The 21837-nt window shown below is 41.6% G+C and overlaps 1 protein-coding gene across 2 annotated transcripts in view; it reads right to left on the reverse strand.

Annotated features, from left to right (window-relative positions):
• The window catches only part of COLEC11 (collectin subfamily member 11), a 39168-nt gene that overhangs the window by 7319 nt on the left and 10012 nt on the right, over positions 1-21837 (reverse strand). For both annotated transcript variants that reach the window (XM_086745531.1, XM_086745529.1), the window contains exons 2-3: positions 13423-13578; positions 8281-8352 (exon numbers count right to left, since the gene is read on the reverse strand). In XM_086745531.1, the coding sequence (XP_086601657.1) occupies positions 8281-8352; positions 13423-13552 (202 nt within the window). In that variant the 5' untranslated portion in view covers positions 13553-13578. The remainder of the gene's footprint in view (positions 1-8280; positions 8353-13422; positions 13579-21837) is intronic.

Below are 21837 nucleotides of genomic sequence, written 5' to 3' on the forward strand. Positions count from 1 at the left end.
ATAACAAATCTTTTTAGGCTGCTACACCTGAAATTAAATAAACAAATAGATATAATGCATTAATAAAATATTAATATTCATTTCCTTTCTCACAAATACTGCCCACAAAATGAGAGCTACTTCTCAGTAATAGCCAGTAAAAGCTACGTGATCTGCTCAGAAGTAAAAGTGTGTTATCTCTAACAATGAAGACATACATTAAGTCTCCTGTGCTCATTAAAAAAACTGTTTGGATTTGGTTTTCTCTTGGAGTGACTAATCTCTGCTTCTACTCCAGGGGCTTGCTGATTCTGCTTCTTCTGCAGAATAAATCACAAGGTTTCAAGAGAGAGTCATCTGCCTTGAGGGTTTCAAAAGTTTTAATACCTTTTGTAAAGTCCTTTTTAGTGGCCCTATGATTGCCAAAAAAAGCAGTCTAAAGAGTCTTAATGAAATCAGGAAGTGAGAGCTGGAAAGAAACGAGGACAATGAAAGACATTAAGTCTCCATAGACCAAAAGCAGGAAATCTAACAGAAAGTTTGAATGGAGACTATGAAGCAAGTCATCTGTCATCTTTCACATGAAGGAGGTATACACTGGAACCAATTATAGAAGACTTAAAGGATGTTGGAAGGAATTGAAGAGAAGGAAACTCTAAATTATATTCTTGGTGGCCTTTTCAGGCCCACAAACAAGGGAAGAAATAAAATACCAGAGACGAATGGTGGGCTGCACAACCAGGGAAAAAAATGAGAGCTTTGGCTGTATAAATGGGGGTCTTCATACAGTATGGCAAATCTCTTCAGACAGGATTAATTGGAACAGAAAAGAAGGTATAAAACTACTTTAAAAAAAAGAAAAGAGTGTCAAAGAGACAAATCTAGTAAGAACACAAATTCACCCTGCCACAGACAAATTTAATTGAATCCTGTCAAAGAGAAGAGAGTAGTAGTTTACTTCCCAAACTTAAGGATTTGAAGACAAATCAGACAGACATTCTTCATGATTTGACATAGTGGACATCACGGATACCTACGGAACAAGGAAAGTAGAAGTGTACCAAATCAGACCAAAGGCCTCTTGACTCTAGTGCCATATTTGGCAGCAATCTGCAGAGGATACTTAGAAAAAGAATGCAAGACATAGATCAAGTTTACAATGTCTTTCCACCAGTGTAACTCCTTAGTCTTGCAGCAGTCAGTATTCCTGATGCAAATATTCGGCCTGAGTTGAATCATAACAGTATTTTTAAAGGATATAATGATGTTATGGTATGGCAGTAATCTACGTTCAGGACACTTAGCTTTTTAAAACTATCGGCAACTGGAAATCAGAAAATGATGAATACACCAATAGACTACGGAACTGCTTTACACTAAATGTGAAGCAGTGATCCATCCCACTCATGTTAGACAGGTATCTTAATGACAAAGTGAAATTCTGAAAGCAGTATTTCACGGCTTTGGGGCTGCTGCTAATGACTTTAGAGCAGTTTTTGAGTTTTAAGTGACAGTTCTGTTTTTTGCATTGTGTAAGTATGGATTGAATTATGCAACCCTAATGTCCCTAGGCAATATATTTATTTATGCTGAAGCCCATCTGTCATCTTTTTGTCCACTCAGTTTAGCCCGGATTTTCTCAAAACCCTATTGAGTTCAGGTGGAACTGAAAGACGATTTTGAACCAGATACCCACTTTGTGAATCAATGTCAGGACTTTTATATGGAATCCTGCCTGCAGCACTCCTTAGAGAGCAATAAATTCATGTAAAAGTTGACTCAGAAATGTAAAGGATTGATTGATTACATATTAATGAGCAATCAGTAATACTAAAATATAAATTAAGATATTATTACCTCTCTTTAGAATTTGATTATACAAATGACTGAGCACTCTGGCTCCAATCCAGTTAAATTAATGAGTCTTCTCTCCTACTTAAGAGGCTGTGTCTGTACTAGTAAACTAAATGCCTGGGACCGTTCCCTGGCAGTGGGAACCAGGTGGCTGAGAACGGTATACTCCATGTTATTAAACTGTCTTACCTTTCAAGCCAGGGCAATCACTTGCAAGCTGCTCATCGTGTTAACTCCCAAAATGCACCCAAGAATTGCCTGGCAGAAGAAGAATTAACTGGCAGAAGCCAAAATCACTGTGCTAATACTGCAAAGGTAGAGACAGTGGAGTTCCAAGCCTAAGAATAGTACATGACTCCGCTTTACATACCATTATAATAAAGTACACATGAGGTATGATGTATAAAGCCTGAAATTAAAATGCTAAAATAATATATTTTCAAATGGTTATGGCTTTAAGAAAATTAAAATGTTTTAAAAACACATTTTAACGTGATGTTCCTTTGATTATGCATTCCAACAGTAAATTCACCCTCTCCTCTTTATTTTGATTGCCATAAGCAGAATCCATGCTACTCTAGGAATATTCACAGTACTGTATTGTTATTGAAATATCTGTGTGGAATTTGTATACAAGGAAGTTATGGCCGCACAGATTGACTCCCAACATGGGAGCGTGCAGTACAGCAAACAGTGCAAGTGGGGAAAGTTACATCTATTAACTTCACGCCCCAAAACTTGCACTGCAGTACACGTTACCTTCACCTAAATCAGCCGTTGTACTTGATCCAGTGCTTTATGCTTTACATAAGGCCGACATAGCTTCATATTCTGCTGACATGCTATGCATCATAATTGACCTATACAATTAATTAAAAGCAATGAGGAAAGTAAGTGGAATTTAACCTTAATCAGTGCCCAAAGACATCAGGCTGCCTGATGTCACCCTGAAACATCAGAACACTCAGAACCACATTTATTTCAGGTAAGCACCAGAAAGTTTTAAAGTTTATCAGTTTCTGAACTACCAAATCTGAAAATATCATGAGGAAAGGACATGATAAAAACATTTGCACCACTTTCTAATCTTGAAGTGCTCATTTCAGGTTAAATATACCATGAGAAAATAATTTCTTTTTTAAGTTATTCATTCACTAATTATCATATTCCTTAGGAGTTCAAGGAAATTAAGCACATTTTCTTAGGATGAACTTGCTTGAGAAATGAAACAAAGAAAGAGGAAACAAAAAAAAAACCTACGAAATTTAGCAGTTTCTATCAACAGAAGGACCCAAATACTAGCCCAAGACAACAATTACCAGGCTTCAATAGAAATGCAGGTAGTCAAACACAGGTTAACACAGTGACTGCAGTTTAACAGGCCACAGCACAGAAACAGGGCTGCTGTGATCACCCATGTGTGCTCTTAGAAAGGGGCAAATGCAAAGTGAAGCAACAATTTTATTCATCTTTCATTATCCACTAAGCTAAGTGTTAAGTACCTGCATCACAGGTCTAAGCTTTATACCAACTGAGATTTTAAAATTATTGCCCAGCAATTTAAAGGACATCAATCGTGTATGCCCATCAAGAGATCAAAAACAGAACAAAAAAGTAGAGTCAATAGGAGGTCATGAATGGATATTAGATAATCTGTCCAGCAAAAAGGTGATGAACTGGCTATTTCTGAGAAAAACATCATGAACAAGTTATCAGCCTCCAAACGATGCTTAGTTCTTACCCCTCCATAAATAGGATGAACAAACAAACACGAAAAAGATGTCAGTGTGTTGGATATTTCAGTGTTAGCAGCTTACATGATTTTTCCCAAGGATATTTTTATATTTTAGTTTTGCCCCAAAGTTATAGCTTCTGGATAGCAGACTTTGACTGCTGGAAGACAGTATACACAGTTGAGTCACTCTCATTCAGCTTGAGAGTCTAGAAAAGTATTTATGCATGAGCTTAACTTCAGGCCTGGGTGCTACACACTGTCTGTGGAGGTTAACCGGAGTTTTCCTAGATCAAGGCTGGATATCCTTCTGTGTCCTTTCTATATGGTAGAAATTACATCTGTGAAGTCTTTGCGCTTATCCAGTCAGTGCTGTGACACTCAGAAAATACACTGGATATAGTACCAGAATGAGATCTGGCACCATATAGTCCAAATTGTTTTCAAGGTAACTATTTTTCTTTGAAGAAGCATTTGTGGACAGGAGTTAATGAAGACAAATATCTACCAAATAGATAAGATTAATGAAAAGATTAGTTAATTAGAATTCATTTTAAACAGGAGCTTGTTTGTATAAAGCTGTTTACCAAATATTCTAAGAACATACATGCGTCAAGTCAAATTTCCACAAAGGAAAGGGGAAAAAGTATGTTGCTAGAGAAGCAGTAAGAAATTTTGCCTGTGTTTAACCTGAAAGCACTGCCTGGAAAAATACCAATATAGTATGCATTAATATTCCATTTTCTTTCATCTCTTTTCTGTTTCAAGTATGTTTTCTTGCAGTGAATTTTCCCTTCAGTGTTTCTTCTTTCAGTCTCATCAGAATTTTTTACTTTTGGAGGTATAGAAACCTGGAAAATTATCATTATTATTAGGGTCAAGCAATCATTCCTTATGAGAATAATTTTCTAAATAAATGCAATTTTGCAGTATAAAATATAAAAACGAAATGTTACATCATGGATTGGCCTGACTGAAAAAGAGTACTTCCACTTCTCAGATGGTCCAAAACATTATGAATTGTTTTGAGAAAATGCCAAGCTAAAGAAACAGGCACGATGCTCTCAAGCTCCCCATGAGAAAGCAAGGGTGCCGAGGGGTCCATCTGGAACACTTATTAAAAAAATGATCAAAGTCTGAGAAGCAAACAGGAGGAACTGAGAGTCCATTTAATGACATGAATCACCCAGGTATGATGAGACAGCCAGAACAACAGGAGTGCTGCAGTGGATGGATACTGGCTCTTTAGGAAAAACAGGCAAGGAAGACAAGGCAAGGGTTATGCTCTGCACAGTGGGCACCTTGAATGCATGGAGCTTTGCTTCCTAATAGGCAACTGGCTATAGGCTTCCTAATTTCACACTGTGATAATTGGAGACTAGCTACTTCAGCTTCTTCTGGGAGAGCAGCACCATAAGGAACAATCTAGAAAGTGCATCAGGGACAATTTCTAATGCAGGTACTGGGTTTCCAGCTAGAGATGGTAGTCTCCTAGACCTGTTATTCACATACCTTCTGGCTGTGGATATGATACTCAACATCAGCCTTGGCTTCAGTGACCATGATTGCCTTCACGAGATGACAGCTTTCAAGATTCTGAGGGAAGCGAGGAAGGCAAGCAGTAGGATAAAAGCCCTCAGCTTCTGCACTTTGGCTTTTTCTGGGGACTTGTAGGCAGGTTCCTACTGGAGGCTGCTAGGAAGTGCAAAGGGACCCAGAAAGAGCTTCTCAGTCTTAAGGAACAAGTTCCTTAAAGGGTAAGAACAATCCATTGCAATGTGCAGGAAAATGAGCAGATAGGGCAGAAAGCCAGCTTGGCTGAACAGGGAACTGTTGACTGAGACCAAATGCAGAAAGGAAACATGCAGGAGGTGGATACCAGGACAGGCTACCAAAGAGTAATACAGAAATATTCCCAGGCACAGAAGGATGAAGTGAGGAAGGACAAAGTTCAGCTGGATTTTAACTCGGCTAGGTGTATGATGGACAATGTGAAAGACAGTACAGGTAAGGCAGCAATAAAAAAAAAGAGACCAAGGATAACATGGGCACTCTGCTCAGGAGGGAGGCAACCTAGTGACAAAGGACACAGGAAAGGCTAAGCTACTTAGTGTTTTCTTTGCCTTGGTCTCTACTAACAAGGTCTGCTCTCTGGCTTCCCAGTTTTTCATATCTAGTAGCAAAGATTTGGGGAGGACATGATACTCATGGCAGAGGATTGAGTTAGGGACTGCTTCACCTGGACGTACACAAGTTCATGGCACTGGCCAGAAGGCATTCAAGGGTACTGAAAGGGCTACCTAATGCTGTCGCAAGGCCACCAAAGTCTAATCAGCCACTGATAATGAGTGCCATTCCTCAGGAACCAGTCCTTCATCAGTGACAGGGTAGAAAAAGGGGAAAGATCCTCTGTGAGTCTGCAAGAAACCCCATACTGGCAGAAACAGTTGGTGCACTGGAGGGCAGCACTGACAGTCAGGAGGAGCTCGACAAGCTGCAGGAATGTGCTGACAGGAATATAACGAGTTTGTCCAGACACTAAGTTCCTCACCTGCGACGCACTGATGAAGGCTAGCCAATAACTGGTTAAAAAACTCCTTTGCATAAAAGGACCTGGAGATTTTTAGGCCCTCATACAAGAGAGAAAAATTGGATTCTAATTGAGGAAGATGGTTTTATTTAGCTTGGAGTAGAGAAAGCTAAGGAGGGATGTAATTGCAGTCTTCTGCTACGTACAAATGGTTGGTAGAAAAGATGCAGCTTTCTCTTCTCAGAGACACACAGTGAAAGGACAAGAGGCAATGATCACAAGTTACAACAAAAAAAAATTCAGTTGGCCCTAAGGAAAAGGTCTTTCATGATGACACCAGTGAACAGACCAATCAAAAGTATGTGGAATCTCCATCCTTGGAGATTTTCCAAAGTCTACTGGACAAGACCCTAAGCAACCTGATCTAAATTTGAAGTCTGCCCTGTTTTAAGCAGGAGATTGGACTATAGGAGCTCTTCCTGATCTTTTAATCCAAATTATTATGCGGTACTTTAACTTCTCTTCATGCTGCATTACCTTGCAAGTGTTAAAATTTCCAATATTTCTTACAAGAGTCGTCCTTGAAAGGTACATCTCCGTAAGGGAAATACACTGACTGAATATAGACACCCCCTCATGGGAGTTATAAATTTTTCAATGCATTGTAGAGAGAAGAGCTCTGGCTATGGATTTTGGTCCCAGGGAAAACTGCAGGTATCAGACTCCCGTAACTGCCCAAAAGAACTACATAACGAATCATGCAACATCACAAGGAAGTGTAAATTACCACTGCAATTACTTTGAAAGGAAGCTTGTAAATTCAGTTCAGTAAAAACTAACTCACTCCATCATTCTGATGACAGGAATGCCAAATGTTTAATTTCAACATTGAAATAAAAGGTTTTGACTACTCCTAATGTGAATTTTTCAGAATGTGCATCTCCTGGAAAACTTATGAAGGTCAAATTTCCCCCTTGCTTCAGGAGAAAAAACAAATGTGAAAAGAATTTTCTGCAAGACAGAAATGCCACTATTCTCTCAGCTGTATAACTGAATACTACTGAGCACCATTCCTCTCAAGAGCTACAGATATTTTTGAACTACAATGCCAACAGCATTACCACCATCTTTCTATAAATATTACTGAACTGTGATCCAAAAAATGTGGAATCACTCATGGCTATCTCCACCTATTATGGCTTATTGCCTTCTCAATGGTTTTAATTAAGCTGTTGTGAGCATTCACATTTACAAACAAAAGGAAACAAGAAAACTGAGCCTCATTATTTTTTCCCTCTGATCTAATATTAGGTTTTCATTTGCAGAAAGCAAATTATGAAGACATTATAGTGCCTTTCTTCACAGAGATCTTTCTAAAAAAAAATGATTTTTTTTTTTCACAAATGAATCTTTTTGACCAGAAAGCAATAGTAAGTCTGCAAATGAGTGCATACAGTTGTACTGGTTTTGGCTGGGATGGAGTTAATTTTCTTCATAATAGCTGGTAGGGTGCTATATTTTGGATTTGTGACCAAAACAGTATAGATAAAACAAGGATGTTTTAGTTATTGCTGAGCAATGCTTACACAGCGCCAAGGTCTTTTCTGCTTCTCACACTGCTCCACCAGTAAGCAGGCTAGGGGTGCACAAGAAGTTGGGAGGAGACACAGCTGGGACAGCTGACCCCAACTGACCAAAGGAATATCTCATACCATACAACAGTCTCACTCAGCAATAAAAGTTGGGGAAGGAGAAGGAAGGGAGGATGTTCAGAGTTCTGTCATTTTTCTTCCCAAGTAACCGTTAGGTGTCATGAAGCCCTGCTTTCCTGGGGATGGCTGAAAATCTGCCTGCAAATGGGAAGTAGTGAGTGAATTCCTTATTTTGCTTCACTTGCACATGCAGCTTTTCCTTTACCTATTAAACTGTCTTTGTCTCAACCCACGAGTTTTCTCACTTTTACCTTTCCAATTCTCTCCCCCATCCTACCAGGGGGAAAACAAGAGAGTGGCCAGACGGGGCTGAGTTGCCTACCAAGGTTAAAACACAACAGCACATGAAAATGCCCAAGGATGATTTAGTCACTCAGCAAAAGGAAGAGAGGATTCCCTTTATCATTGTCTTAAAAGAAAAGACAGCATTTGGTCAGGAATTACTTTCAAAACATCTTCTTTAACAAAGTTACCTTTTTCACCTGGAGGCCCAACTCTGCCTGGACGACCTGGAGCACCTTTCTCCCCCTTGTCTCCAGCCTCCCCTGTTGATACAAAAGGAAACAAAAAGAAGAATAATATTAAACCAGGCCTATTTTCTGTTAGTGGCAGTGACAAGAGTCCCATTCTCCCCCGTTAAAATAAAATCCTACTATGACAAGAGGGGAAAAAAATAAAAGCAGATGTGATGTGACTTAACAGCTTTACTTGATGCATAGAAGACATTGTTTCCTGCAGTTGGCATAGACACTGACAAAACCAAAGTCAATACATTACTGAAGTCTCATACAACAGGTCCAGTTTTATGGATGTTACCCATACCATCAACCTCCAAAAAGGCCAACAGCACAATTCACTTAAGTAGAAGCTTCAGAATTAGGCCTCAACTTAGGACATAAACGCCTGGGTCCGTGATCACCAAACACTTCCTGAGTATCTGCTAAGGACATGCTTAAGTCTCAAGTGGAAATAACTTAACTATAACCTCAAATTTAATTAAAAAAAAATAGAGAGAAAAATGTTTGTGCCAGTAAGAATGAATCAGGCCTATAGCAAGGCATTGCTACATCTGTCATGTAGAGGATCATTTTCAAGCATGAAAGAGTACCTCCTAATCCATATTCTCAGTTACATACTGTGTCTTTTAATCTCTGTGGTACGAACCACTGTGCATTGCACTTACATGCACATGGCGCGTTATTATATTCAGCATATTTAAACATCAATTTCTGTAAATCAGCCTCCCTGGTGCCTTTCACTGCAAATTTGGGGATGCTCATCTTGTTTCACTCCCTACTATTGTGCTACTGTTGTAGTTCACCATTGACATAAAATTAAAATCTCTTGAATAAATAGAAGTTTAAAGAATTATTTACATAGCCACCTTTACAAAAAAAAAGATTTACATGAAGGAGAAGAAAGTTCTATGGCTTCCACAGAAAAGAAAATGCCAGGATCTGAAAGCCAGAGTTAGCACAGCACACCTGATGCCTCAACGCTGTATTTCTACAGAGAGTGAGGATGAGCTGCTCTCCAGCAAGCTGAGGGCAGCAGCACCATAGCAGGAAAGTCAAGGGTTATCATGCACCCCCTCAGGCTCTGCTCTCTGCAGCTTCCAGCTCGGTCTCCCTCTCTCTTTATTGTAGGCATAGGTGGCTGGGAGCTGAACTCGGCCCTCCATGTTATATTTTCCTTCTTCAGGCTGTCAGCAGGCTCCAGACCATCTTCCCTGCCTTCAGACATGCAAAAATAGGCCACTCTCTGACCTTAATGAGGACAAACCTTACATATTCCCCAGTGAATAATAGTTCGCATGAAACAGGTTCTTATTTGGCACATTTGGGAACGTAACTTTTTTATTACCAGGTAACCAATAGGTTTTGTAGGATTGCCTTTCCCCCCTCAGGGCTGGTTATGAGTTCTTTGCTTCCCAAAGATAAATCCTGACAATGACTTCTGCCTGGTCTCTGGAGGCTGAGAGCAGGCTATTACACGTTCTTCAGAGTGAAAGGTGTGCATTAGGGATCAATAAAATAGATCACTCTTGCTTCAGGCCATTACACTTGCCTGCATTTATTCCTATAATAAGATGCCACTGCATTCCTTAGTGGGGGTGTTTAAGAAACTTTCCCTGTGAGGAAATTACCCCATTACAGGCCCAGCAACAGACCACTCTGCATTTTTTTTTGTCATCAGCTGTTTTAAGTGGCAAGACCTTGGCCAAGAGGGACTACCACGAGCTTCTTGTCCTGTCATCTCTGAAAGAGATCTTTCATAATTCAAACAATATATCTTAACGTTGCTGTTGATTGGCCTCCTTTTGTGAATTATTTGGGACAGGATTATGTTTTCATCCTACCTACCTTGAGCTGTACCATCTACTGTAGTGAAAATAGCACACCAAATATTAACTACGTGAGCTATTAAGCATTCCTTGGCTGGTGATAATTTTTTTCCATTACTCATATTCCCTGCGTGAGTAGATGTATCAAGTGTGGGCTTTAAAAGATTAGTTTCATTTTATGTTGTAGCGTCAACTTTTTAATGTATTGTATGCTATTGAGACTATTAAGACAATTCCTGCTTTAGATTCTAGAAGGGAGACAAAACAAGGTGGCAAATCGAGAATTTAAGCTTTGAAGCATTGTTCCATGTTATTATTTTCCTCCACAATAGTAGTAACTTCAATCGCAAGGGCCTATCAAAAGGAATAGGACTTTAGGAAGAATATGACTGAGCAATGCAGTGAGGCTTCATCATCCACCCCTTCTTCACATACAACACACTTTTCCCATTATTAATATTGTTGGTTTTCTAAAACACGGATCAGTCTGCTGTCTGGATTCTCAGAGACAAGGTATTTCTCCCTTCCGCATTTCATCTTACTCCTTTATACTGTTGAGGTTAATAAAAAAAAATAAAATTAAAAAAAAAAAAAAATCAGTCCCTAAGACCCAAGCTGCTGACCTTAAACTCATTTGTGCCTTTTTCTATTCTTAGTGTCTTTTCTGGCTTTCTTCATCTTCCATTTCCACCTCCATTCTCATCTCATCCCCCTTCCGATTCCTCCTTTTATTCTGTAGGGTCTTAATTGGCTTTATGTCTATTTTTTTTTAATATTTTTTTTTTACTTTCTAGTCTCTCCACTCAGTCTCACTCTTCGTGCCCTTATTTTATCTTTTCCCTTTAGCTCTTCCTGTTCTTCTAAAATTTCTCCATTAAGCTCCCCCACTTTTGGGTACTTTTGCCTGGTGCCTTTCTCTTTCACCACCCCATCTGGGCTCCACTTTCTGCACCACCTCTTAGGTTTAACCCTCTCCTCCTTTTTTTTCCCTTTCACGCATCCCATGGTCTCCCTCATTTCTCTCAGTTCTTCTCTGCACTGTTTTTTCCCCAAAGCCCAACAGGCTCGTGCCCAGATGTGGAGTGGGGCTCTGTTCCTCCATCACTGGAGATGTTGCTGGCAGCCCAGCAGAGGAGGAGATGGGGCGGATCTAAAAGCCACAGTGAGCAAATCCCACTGTGTGGGAGCTGAAATTTGGGCACGCAGCCACATATATGCTCAGTTTAAAAGAAGCCTTGGCCACTGAAATGGGTTGGAGCTGTGCCAGCGGAGGACAGCAGTATCTCATTACCAATTCTCTGAGCCAGGCCCCCTCACAGCGTAGCTGGAGCATTGATAGCTTTTTAGGGATTTCACATTAACCGGGGCCGTATCAGGCCATTTTGTGCTTCACTGGATTTGTAACATCAATCTCTCACTTTTGCAAGGCTTACATCTCATGAAGCAGAGTGAGATCATTAACACATGATGGTTTTCAGGCCTCTGTTGTTTCCTGGCTCAGGACTGCCTACTGACAAAGGGCTAGAGTCCTGTACTGTTTATACATTTTTTAAAACTCTGCTGCAGATAATAATTATAATGCCCCTTTTATAAAAATGGTAATCACAAATGTTAATTTTGACTGATTACACAAATAAGGAAACTAAGGCAAAAAAGTTAACAAAACTTGTCAACTTCTTTGGAATTAAAAATAATTTCAAAGCTTTGGTCACCAGTGCTGTGGGGTCTGACCCTTTGACCAATCTTCTGTGTAACTCTAGACAACATACCTTGATTGTTTTCTTCTCCGAGAATCACATCAACAGCACTATCTCACGCCTATTTCACAGCAAATATATCAAACAAAACAACTTTACTCAAGGCTTAGTCAAACTTTGGAAGACCTGGGTATAGTGTTGTTCTTTCTAACTAGAACATCTGCAGAAGGTGTAAATATTCTTAAGAGTTCAAAGGCCACTTATCGAAGTAAAATTTAAAAATACATATTTTGGTTCAGTTCAGGCATCCAAAGCTGCATCTATAATAATAACAAACAAAACAGGAGAGTTTTTTTGGTTCTGAAGTCAACTGGCCAAGCACAACCCACATCCCTACAGCCCAATTCTCTTGCTTCCAGCACAGGGCAGCCACATCCAAACTGCGCAATGTGTGGAGAGGGCAATTCACACCACAGCCAAAACTGTAGCCAGCCTGCACTGACAATTTAACTGTATGAACAGCTGCAGAACAGAATTGAACCTTGCCTTCACCAATCAATTAAGCAGCACAGACAACTTCTGCAGTCCATACTACAGTCCTCAGACAACTGGGTAAAGCCCAGGTTTGTACTAGATAATATTAGCAGCATCAATATTGTTAGGCGAGTTTTGTGATACTACAATGCATAACTACCAAAAAAAACTGTAAGGTTAGTTGCGCTGTTCTTAAGCAATGTAGTTTTTTTACTGTTAATGATAAACTGGTCGTTTCCATGGGGGTTTTTTTGTCCTTAGTTAACAGGTATTTCCCCATTCTCATAGGTGTTACACTCCAGTAGAAATACCACAGCCTTCATAACAGGAATTACTGTCACTGACTAAACAGGGCTAGGATTTCACACCATAATAGATGCTGTTGCTTTAAAATGCTAATTCTTCCCAGCTGTTGATTTCCTATCAAAGGTACTTTTAAAACTTTTTTTTTTTTTGCTACAAAAAGATCAGTAATTTATTATGCTACCTTTTTTGGGCAATAGTTTGGGAGCATATTTAGTGAAAATGTTGCTTTTGTCAACAGAAACTATAGAAATGCCAAAAATCTAACTAATTTTTAATTACTTCTAAAAGGCACCTGAACATTTAAAAATCAAGGGAAAACAAGCAGAAGACTAGAAAATACAAAATTAACTTCCCATTAGTACATCACAAAATGGCAACATAAACCTCTTCACATATAAACTGGGGCCTGATTTTACAGTCTTTGGGTATGTGCACCATCCATGAGTATAAACAGAGAAAGCAACCAGGCAGCGTATCAGAGTAACAAGCACTGCTGATCAGAAGCAAGTCTGGGAAACTTTGGCACTCATTCTCTGAACCATGTTCATTTTAACAGATTTAAGTACATTTTACGAACCTTAAAACTCCATTTTTAAGGAGGTCACAAACTGTTTAAATAAGAGGACAACTGAAAGGCAACTTCTTTGCCTCTGTTCAAAACAGTCAGTGGTGCAAATGAGCCTGTTAGAAAGAAAGGATTAGGATTTGAATGATGGAGTAGACTTCCACATTACCTTTGAGGCCTGGAACAAGAATTTGAACAGAGCAGGACTCCTCTGCAATATGTTGAGGATATCCAGACCTTAGCAGTGACAGGAAGGCAAGGCTAATTAGAGACACCAAGAAAACCAGATCTCTCTTCATAATGAGCACTTACAGGTCACTGACTCCTAAACAAAAGAATGAATAAACAGTTATAAGAATTCCAAAGACTTTCAACAGTTTCTGAACATATGTAGCATCCTACTACAAATACAATATATTTTTGCATGCCATACATGCACCCACACAGCACGAGAAGGACACGTGCAGGTCCCTCGAGCAGGCTGTGTGTTCCACGGGCATACATGGAACACAGAGCAGTGCATTCAGCAGTTGGTTTTGATGTTAGGCTGGGTAAGATAAAGCTCAGAAGAAATTCAGTTAAGAAGGAGGAGATTAAGCAATGCTATTAATAGGCAATTCTGTGTTCATAATTTCTCAGTGGAGGCAAGGATCTGGAAAGATGAAAGGAGGAAAATACAGCACATGGGCTTGCACTGAAAGATGTTAGTACTAAGTCACCACTTGGAAAGAGCGCGTCCTGCTCTAAAGAGGCAATTCAGCAGATGACGAGACCAACCTAAAAGCCTGAAATTACACTTCCCATCTACCTGAGCACTGAAATTGTGCCCAGCAAATTGTCTGATACAATAGCCCTCATGTAACTCATTGAAGGTGGAAAGGGGATAGTATTTCACTATATCATGCAATGAACTTACATCAGAGCCTTCAATAAATCCTGAAAAGATTCACCTCTGAAACATACCCTTGTGAAGCCTACAAGTGAAATAGCTTGCCTGATATTAGGCTGTGAAGAGATCTCTCAGAAAGCAACAGCACAGAAATGGAGTTTATATGAAAGGACCATCAAAAGCCCATATTTACGGGGTCTGCAGAAATACCCTTTGACAAAAATGTTGTTTATGTACTTCTGATGCGTTTTTTTCAGTCCTTATTTTACCAAGGCTCTGTACTACACAAACAGGCTGAAAGTCATATCAGGGTTTCAAGAGAAAGTACCTGTATATCATCTTTATAGCCATGGTACAGACGTGTGCATTTTACATCTAGAGCAAGATTGGGCTATATTACCTTTCACTCCCTGATTTCCTTCAAAAATAAGCCACGTAGGATTAGGCACAGGTGTGGGATCGGTATATGAGTCTGCATATCTCAACATGCTGGGGGTCTAAGAGGGTAGAGCTGCTATTTTTGGGGATGGCCTGAAGGTATAACTGCCCTTCAGCAAGGACAGGAGAATAAGGAGCTTCAGGGTGAGAATGAGCTAGTGAAGCAGATACCAAAACGTAAGGGGTGGAGCAAGAGGAAGGCAGGCTGCCCTTCACAAGCAACAACATTCAGTTTTGCCTAAACTATTAAAAAGCCTTGCCTTAATTTTAAATTCCACCATCAACTCATATGTCTTAGCAGCAAGGCTAAGTAGATGAGTTTGGAGCTGGGGGAACAAAGTACCCCTCTGAATTGCTATCCAGTATGTGCTTCCATTATTCTCTAGGAGACAAAATGAGCAGACTGGAGCAGTGGGGTCAGATGGGAGCAGATTTTGTCTTCCTCCTCATGTGAGGAGGGCATGGCATGAGTTATGGGGGAGATCGCTCTGCCTCACAACACCCTTACTACACCATCCGATGCTATGTCTATACTGCAGGGCAGGGGTACTTCACAACATACACCCCGGTTCTCACTTATCATCCAGAGCTGAGGCACACATTGAAATATACTGAGAGTCCTTTTTGACTCAAATCTCTTCCCCAGCTTTCCTTCCAAAGGAGAGTTTGGTGCGGCAGGAGGACCATGCCTGAAAAAAGTGGGGTGTATTCTTGGACCTGGGAAAAGCTCCCGGGTTAAGGGATCACTTGATACAGTCATTGTCTAATGGGCTGCAGTAGGTAAGAAAACCCGAGGGAAAGTCGTTGGTGCTGAGTAATCCTCCCACGAGCAAAGGAGGAACAGGGACTATCTGGCCATTGTCACAGCCACGACATGCCACGCTCCTGGAATGCGACAGCCCTGAACTACTTCATGCACAAGCTTTGCCAACCAGAAAGACGACCCAGGACAGTACGGACTAAAAAAAAAAAAAAAAAGCAAGTTCCCACTAAGCTGTAATGTAACAGTTTTATTTTCAGGGCCTCTGTCTCAATCTCCTATTACCTTTTAGCCTAGCAGATCACAATATAGACAATCTTACTAGAGATACATTTTGTGCCCTCACAAGGTTCCTATCAGACTGCTAAGCACTAATGTCATTTACAAAAGTCTTGTCTCATACCTTGGGGTGCAGATTCTGGAGGGACAACACTTACTCATATACAGATGCTTATGGTATTGGTTTTTTTCCCTTCGAGAGTGCTCAGCTCCCAAAATTTTGCTTATGCTGCCACAATTAAGATGACTGCAGCTCATATCTACATGTCAGCTTAAAATATCTAGCTCAAGTATTGCTAGGAGCACACAAACCCAAGGAACTACAAACCTCAGCATGGGCTGCTCAGATATTTACCCCACATTAAGTTTTGTCACAATTGCAGCAACATCACTCAAGACTCACAAGAGTGCAGGCAAAATTGAATTTTGCCACCCCAAGTATGAGGAACCAGAGCTGGAGGAGAAGGCACATCACAAAGGTGGATCTAGAGAACAGCAATAACTGGAGGAGAACAGGAAGAGTAATGGAAATGTGGATGTAAAGCCTCTACGGCCATGGAAAAGCAGCTCCACAGGGCTCCAATAGACAAAACCAACAGGAAAACATGTGCTATGTTACTGTCCTTTGCTCTCTTGTGCTGCTGCCTCCTTTGCCTATGCACAGAGCCAGCCCTGACTGCCAGAAACCAATTGGGCCACTAGCCACCTTATAGCTATTTTTCTAAGGTTATAAAAACTACTCAATCACAGTCTGAATACAGTTTTGAAATACCAAATCTCTGTGACAGCACTCTTTGCCCTCATATCCTCATATGCATACCAAACAAATTACTTCACATACATTAAGCTTGAATCTGGCCACACCTCCCCAAAAGGAGATTCCTAACCTCAGGGTACAAGGCACTGTGTCTTGGTGAACTTTGTGGCCTAGAGGAGCTCATGACATCCACAGTGGACAGTTCTCCCTCTTTTTGCCAAATCTATGATTCACAACAGTCAGCAAGTAATAGAGGGAGTAACAAAAACTAGCCAAGAGGAAAGTTTGAGGAGAAGGGTGTTTCTCCAGATCTTCCCTTCAAAAGTTTCTAGGGCCAGATTTGAATAGTCAGTGCTGGTAGACTGAAAAATGAGGGAGTCCATGGCAAGAACGGGCTTTGCTATGCCAAGTCAGGGAGGAATGCTCCCTATGTGGTACAGCAGTGAGTTGTTGCCTCAGCCAGCCAGAAGAACACGGTAGAGACTCATGCTCTCTCTCAGAGAGTGGTGGTCAACAGCTCGATGTCCAAGTGGAGACCGGTCACGAGTGGCGTCCCTCACGGGTCCGTGCTGGGCCCAGCCCTGTTCAACATCTTTGTTGGCGACATGGACAGTGGGATAGAGTGGGATAGAGTGCACCCTCAGCAAGTTCGCCGATGACACCAAGCTGTGTGGTGCCGTCGACACGCTGGAAGGGAGGGATGCCATCCAGAGGGCCCGTGCCAACCTCCTGAAGTTCAACCAGGCCAAGTGCAAGGTCCTGCACCTGGGTCGTGGCAATCCCAGGCACAAATACAGGCTGGGTTGGGAATGGATTGAGAGCAGCCCTGAGGAGAAGGACTTGGGAGTGCTGGTGGACGAGAAGCTCAACATGAGACGGCAATGTGCTCTTGTGGCCCAGAAGGCCAACTGCATCCTGGGCTGCATCAAGAGGAGGGTGGCCAGCAGGTCAAGGGAAAGGATTCTCCCCCTTTACTCTGCCCTGGTGAGACCCCACCTGGAGTACTGTGTCCAGTTCTGGAGCCCTCTACATAAGAAGGACATGGACCAGTTGGAGAGGGTCCAGAGGAAGGCCACGAAGATGATAAAAGGGCTGGAGCACCTCTCCTATGAGGACAGGCTGAGAGAGTTGGGGCTGTTCAGCCTGGAGAAGAGGAGGCTTTGGGGAGACCTGATAGCAGTCTTTCAGTACCTCAAGGGGGCCTACAAGAAAGATGGGGAGAGGCTGTTCAGTAGGGCCTGTTGCAATAGGATGAGGGGTAATGGTTTTAAAATAGAGGGAGATAGATTTAGATTGGATATTAGGAAAAGATTTTTTACAATGGGAGTTGTAGAACACTGGAACAGGTTTCCCAGAGAGGTGGTGGATGCCCCATCCCTGGAAACGTTCAAGGCCAGGCTGGATGAGGCTCTGAGCAGCCTGATCTGGTCGGGGATGTCCCTGCTCCTTGCAGGGGGGTTGGACTAGATGACCTTTGAAGGTCCCTTCCAACTCTAATCATTCTATGATTCTATGCCTGGAAGTCTCTTTCAGATACCTGAACATAGGTTTTTAATCCTCAGCAGCGGCCACCTTTGAGGGATAGGGAGTGAGACTATCCTGGATGACAGCCACACTGATGGTGTGTGGGGTGAGCAAACAGAAGATGTTGGTCCTGCTTCACTCAGCCTGCAGCTCCCACCCCACAGCCTAGGAGAGCACCCAGCCACCAGCCTGCAGGATATCCTAGGCAGGGCATCCCACCATCTCTTTGTAGCAGGGGCACTTCAGGATCCAGAAGAAGATCAAAGAGGCTTTTAAGTCAAGTCATTCAGATACACAGCTGAAAGCCTGGAAATTAGGCAGTTTCAGCACGAGCACACAGCAGGGTGGTAATAAGGATTCTCGGCAGACAAGTTCGAGAGGGGAATGAAAAGACCTGAGACAGAAGAAGGAATTGAAATTAGGAGGGTGCTCCAGTCTCTGTGTTACTGAATTAAAAGGCAGCATCACCTCCTCTGGTTGCGTTTTATGAGGTTTTAGATGTATCCAGACAACAACTCAAAGATCAAAGCCTCCAGGTACATTAAATGTTAATCTGCCTTTGCAAACTCCTACACAGCTCAGAGATGAAACAGGCATTGAGCAGTAGAGAACTGTCAGGGCTGCTTGGTGGCTCTGTTCAGCAGCCAGATACGAAGGATTTTCTGGGGAAAACAAAACCTCCAACGAAGCTTCAACACATTCCTCACTGCCTGCTGCTGCTGCAGGGCCTACAAGCCTCCGAGACACAGGGGATACACCTCACCCTACCTTGTGATAGCTCAACTCACAGAAAAAACTGACTTGTCTAGAAAACAGAGCTTCTTAGTGACAGTCAGGTCATAACCTCATGAATACTTGGGAAATTACCTTGATCTGAGAAGAGTCCCTAACAGGGAAAATCTCTGAAGAGGTTGTAGATTAAATACTTTACAGAGCCTGCAGCTGCAGTAAAGGGACACGGTAGTAGTAGAAATCAAACCAAAGGTACTTTGGATATCACTTTCTCCACCTTTTCCTGCTTTAAAAAGAAACCTTCTCTCCTGCAGACAAAATTGCCTTCTATGATTGAAATAAGAGTTTGATCTCTAGATATGTGCTACACTAGTACTTCTGATTTTAAAAACCTGGAAAATTCCTTGCCTTTCTGACCTACCTGCAAGTCCTTTCAGACCCAGATTCATAAAGGCATTTAGAACGCTAAATCCCACTGAAATCGGTTCTCAGAAAAACATGTCAGTCTGTTTTTTCAAACACTATCTTAGCCCTGGTATTTGGAGTATCTTCAGCATTGGTAAAACCAATGCCAGAAAGAAATCTAGAGCACTTGTAATGGTGGCCATTAAATCAGTGTAAGCTGAAAGCTTTGGGGGGGGGAAAAAAAAAAAAAAAAAAAAAAAAAGAGGAGGAAAAAGCAGCATTTACAAGGCCTTTTCCTTAAAAAAAAAAACAAAAAAACAAAACCAAAACAAAACATCTTTATTCCCATTAGGAATGGAAACACACCAACACAACTAGCACAATAATTTCAAAACAAATTTTGAGACCTGTCAGCGTTAGGGAATTTGCCTCAGTTGCCAAGAGAGAAGTTTATTAAGCCAGGCTTCAAGTGACAAGTCCTTGAGAGGTCAGAGAATCCCCAAGGCACCCCAGGCTTGCTCGAAATCGCTGCGGGACCGGCCAGGCCAGCTGGCACCCAGAACTCTTTGAGCTCCCCCACTTCCCCGCCCCAGGTGAAGATGGAAAGCTTGGAGATGGCTTCAGCCAGCAAACGCCTTGTGCGTGAAGACCCTGTATCTGTCAGCAGCTGCTCCACAAGGGCTGGTGCTTACTGCATGCTGTTATTTTGGTCCTAGAAGCAATAACACAGATGATCTGCCCAGTTAAATCCAAACGGCTGAGAAATGCAGAGGAAAAATGATGCTCGCTGGCATTAATGGTCAGCCAGCCAACAGCTACAGAGTGGCTGTAATCCTCTGTATGTCCTATGGGACTCCTCTTTGAGCTGTGTTGATTTCACTACTACTGAGTTGTTTTCACTCTTACTATGATTTTTTAATTATTTTTAAAACTATACTTCATTCTCAGGGATCTGAGATGAGTTATCTATATTCCGAATTCAGTCCTGGTACAGACAGGCAGACAAATCTGCAGAGCCACAGCCACATTTGGTGGGTGATTTTCCCAAGCAGGTCTGAGTCAGCACCACAGACACATCGACAGCTTTCAACAGTTTTCACTCCTCTGACTTTTTAAGTCCTCGTCATCCACATCCCGACACGTCTCAGAACTAGCTGGCAGCCTGTGTATCCTCAAACGCCCTGGCAGGCCCTAAGCCGGAGCCTAACGGATTCAACACATGCTCACAAAATCATGCCAGGGAAATGCCAGGCTGTGTCACAGACCTCACACTATTTCAAACATTCTGAACAGATAAAAGAAAAAAAAAAAAAAAAAGGCGCAATTAAGTCCCAGAGCTGCAAGGGCAGGACCAGGGCCCACCGCAGACCAGGGACAGGTTTCTGGGGGAAGCAGGCAGAGGCAGAAGGGACAAGGCTCTAGCACTGCACACACAAGCTGCTTTTCATCTCTTGGCCCAAGGGCTGTGGATTAATCCCCGGAGATGATGTCTTTCACACTGGAGATGAAACCTGTGTCACTGACCTCTTCTTTCTCCATTACAGCCTTGCTGATCATCCTTACTTACAGATGTTCTGTGTAGCAATGCTTTTACTTTATCTAAGTGTTTTCCCATTTGTCCTACCAGCTCCCTTCTGTATTATATTGGGTAATCAAGAGTTCACCATTTAGCCAGAATATAAAAGTCAGAATCAATGATAGAGCTGCTTAAACAATGGGTCATCATTTCTGCAACATTGCAATGCTCTGAAGTTAAATTCTACATATTGATTTAAAGGTTAAAGCAATGGGCTTGAAAGATGAAAAAAAAATCTCTAAATGTTAATATCGTAGAATTGCAAAAATGAGGATCATAACTGCTGTGGCTACGAAGTCTCTGTGAAATCTATGGAGCATGGAGTAGCATAAAGCAGACACATAACACGTTTCAGGTCCTGATGATGCTGAAGAACAGCAAGGTTTGCCGCAGAGGACAAAAGAGTGAGCCTAAGCTGATGGGAAGCTAACATTACCTAAAAACCTAACTGATAGGAAACCATCGGTTACTCCCCAAAGCACACTTAATTCTGGCTCAATAGAGCTATTTCCTCAGCCAATGTTTGTGAGGTGTAAGGGACTATTAGTTCTAACTGCACAACGTAGGTGCCCTTGTCATAGGTAGGAACAGTAGCCTCACTTTTCATCAAGAAGAATGTTTTCAAAAATTGAGACAAATTTCTTCCTGATGTAGCTCTGCTGAAGTCAATGAGTTTATGTCAGAATTAACTTATTGTCATCTGTGCTGAAAATATAAAAACAGGGCTCCAGCAAGGGTGAGATGAAAATAGTGCCAGAAGAGGGAAAGTACGTTTTCAAAACCTATAACTCAAGGGAGATGGGACCCGGGTGCCAAATCTCTCACAACAGCTCTGTATGGTTTTTCAGATGGTAGAGAATAACACTCAAGTAGAATTTTATCTTTGTCTAAAATGATGCTAAACAAAATTTCTGCCACAATTTTTTAATTGAAGTCTCTATTAGAAGACAAGATCTCTGCTATAGACTTGTTTGCAGCTGTAATTTACCAAAATAGTCTTTGATTTAGGTGCCATCCTTCATGTATGTCAGATCAAAATTTTCAACATTCCTAGCTGCCCTAAAACAATAATTAAAAAAAACCCATGGTTCCTATATAGGGGTCAGTTCTTCTACAACCTGTGTCTAAATTATCTCAGTTCAGCCCTGCTTCTATAAGGCACCCACATAAGAACCTGATGTGATCTCCACACACCTATCTGTAGGTACACCAAAGATTCACCAA

The sequence above is a fragment of the Chlamydotis macqueenii genome, chromosome 3 (genome assembly GCF_036417535.1).
Source record: "Chlamydotis macqueenii isolate bChlMac1 chromosome 3, bChlMac1.mat, whole genome shotgun sequence".
Taxonomy (NCBI): domain Eukaryota; kingdom Metazoa; phylum Chordata; class Aves; order Otidiformes; family Otididae; genus Chlamydotis; species Chlamydotis macqueenii.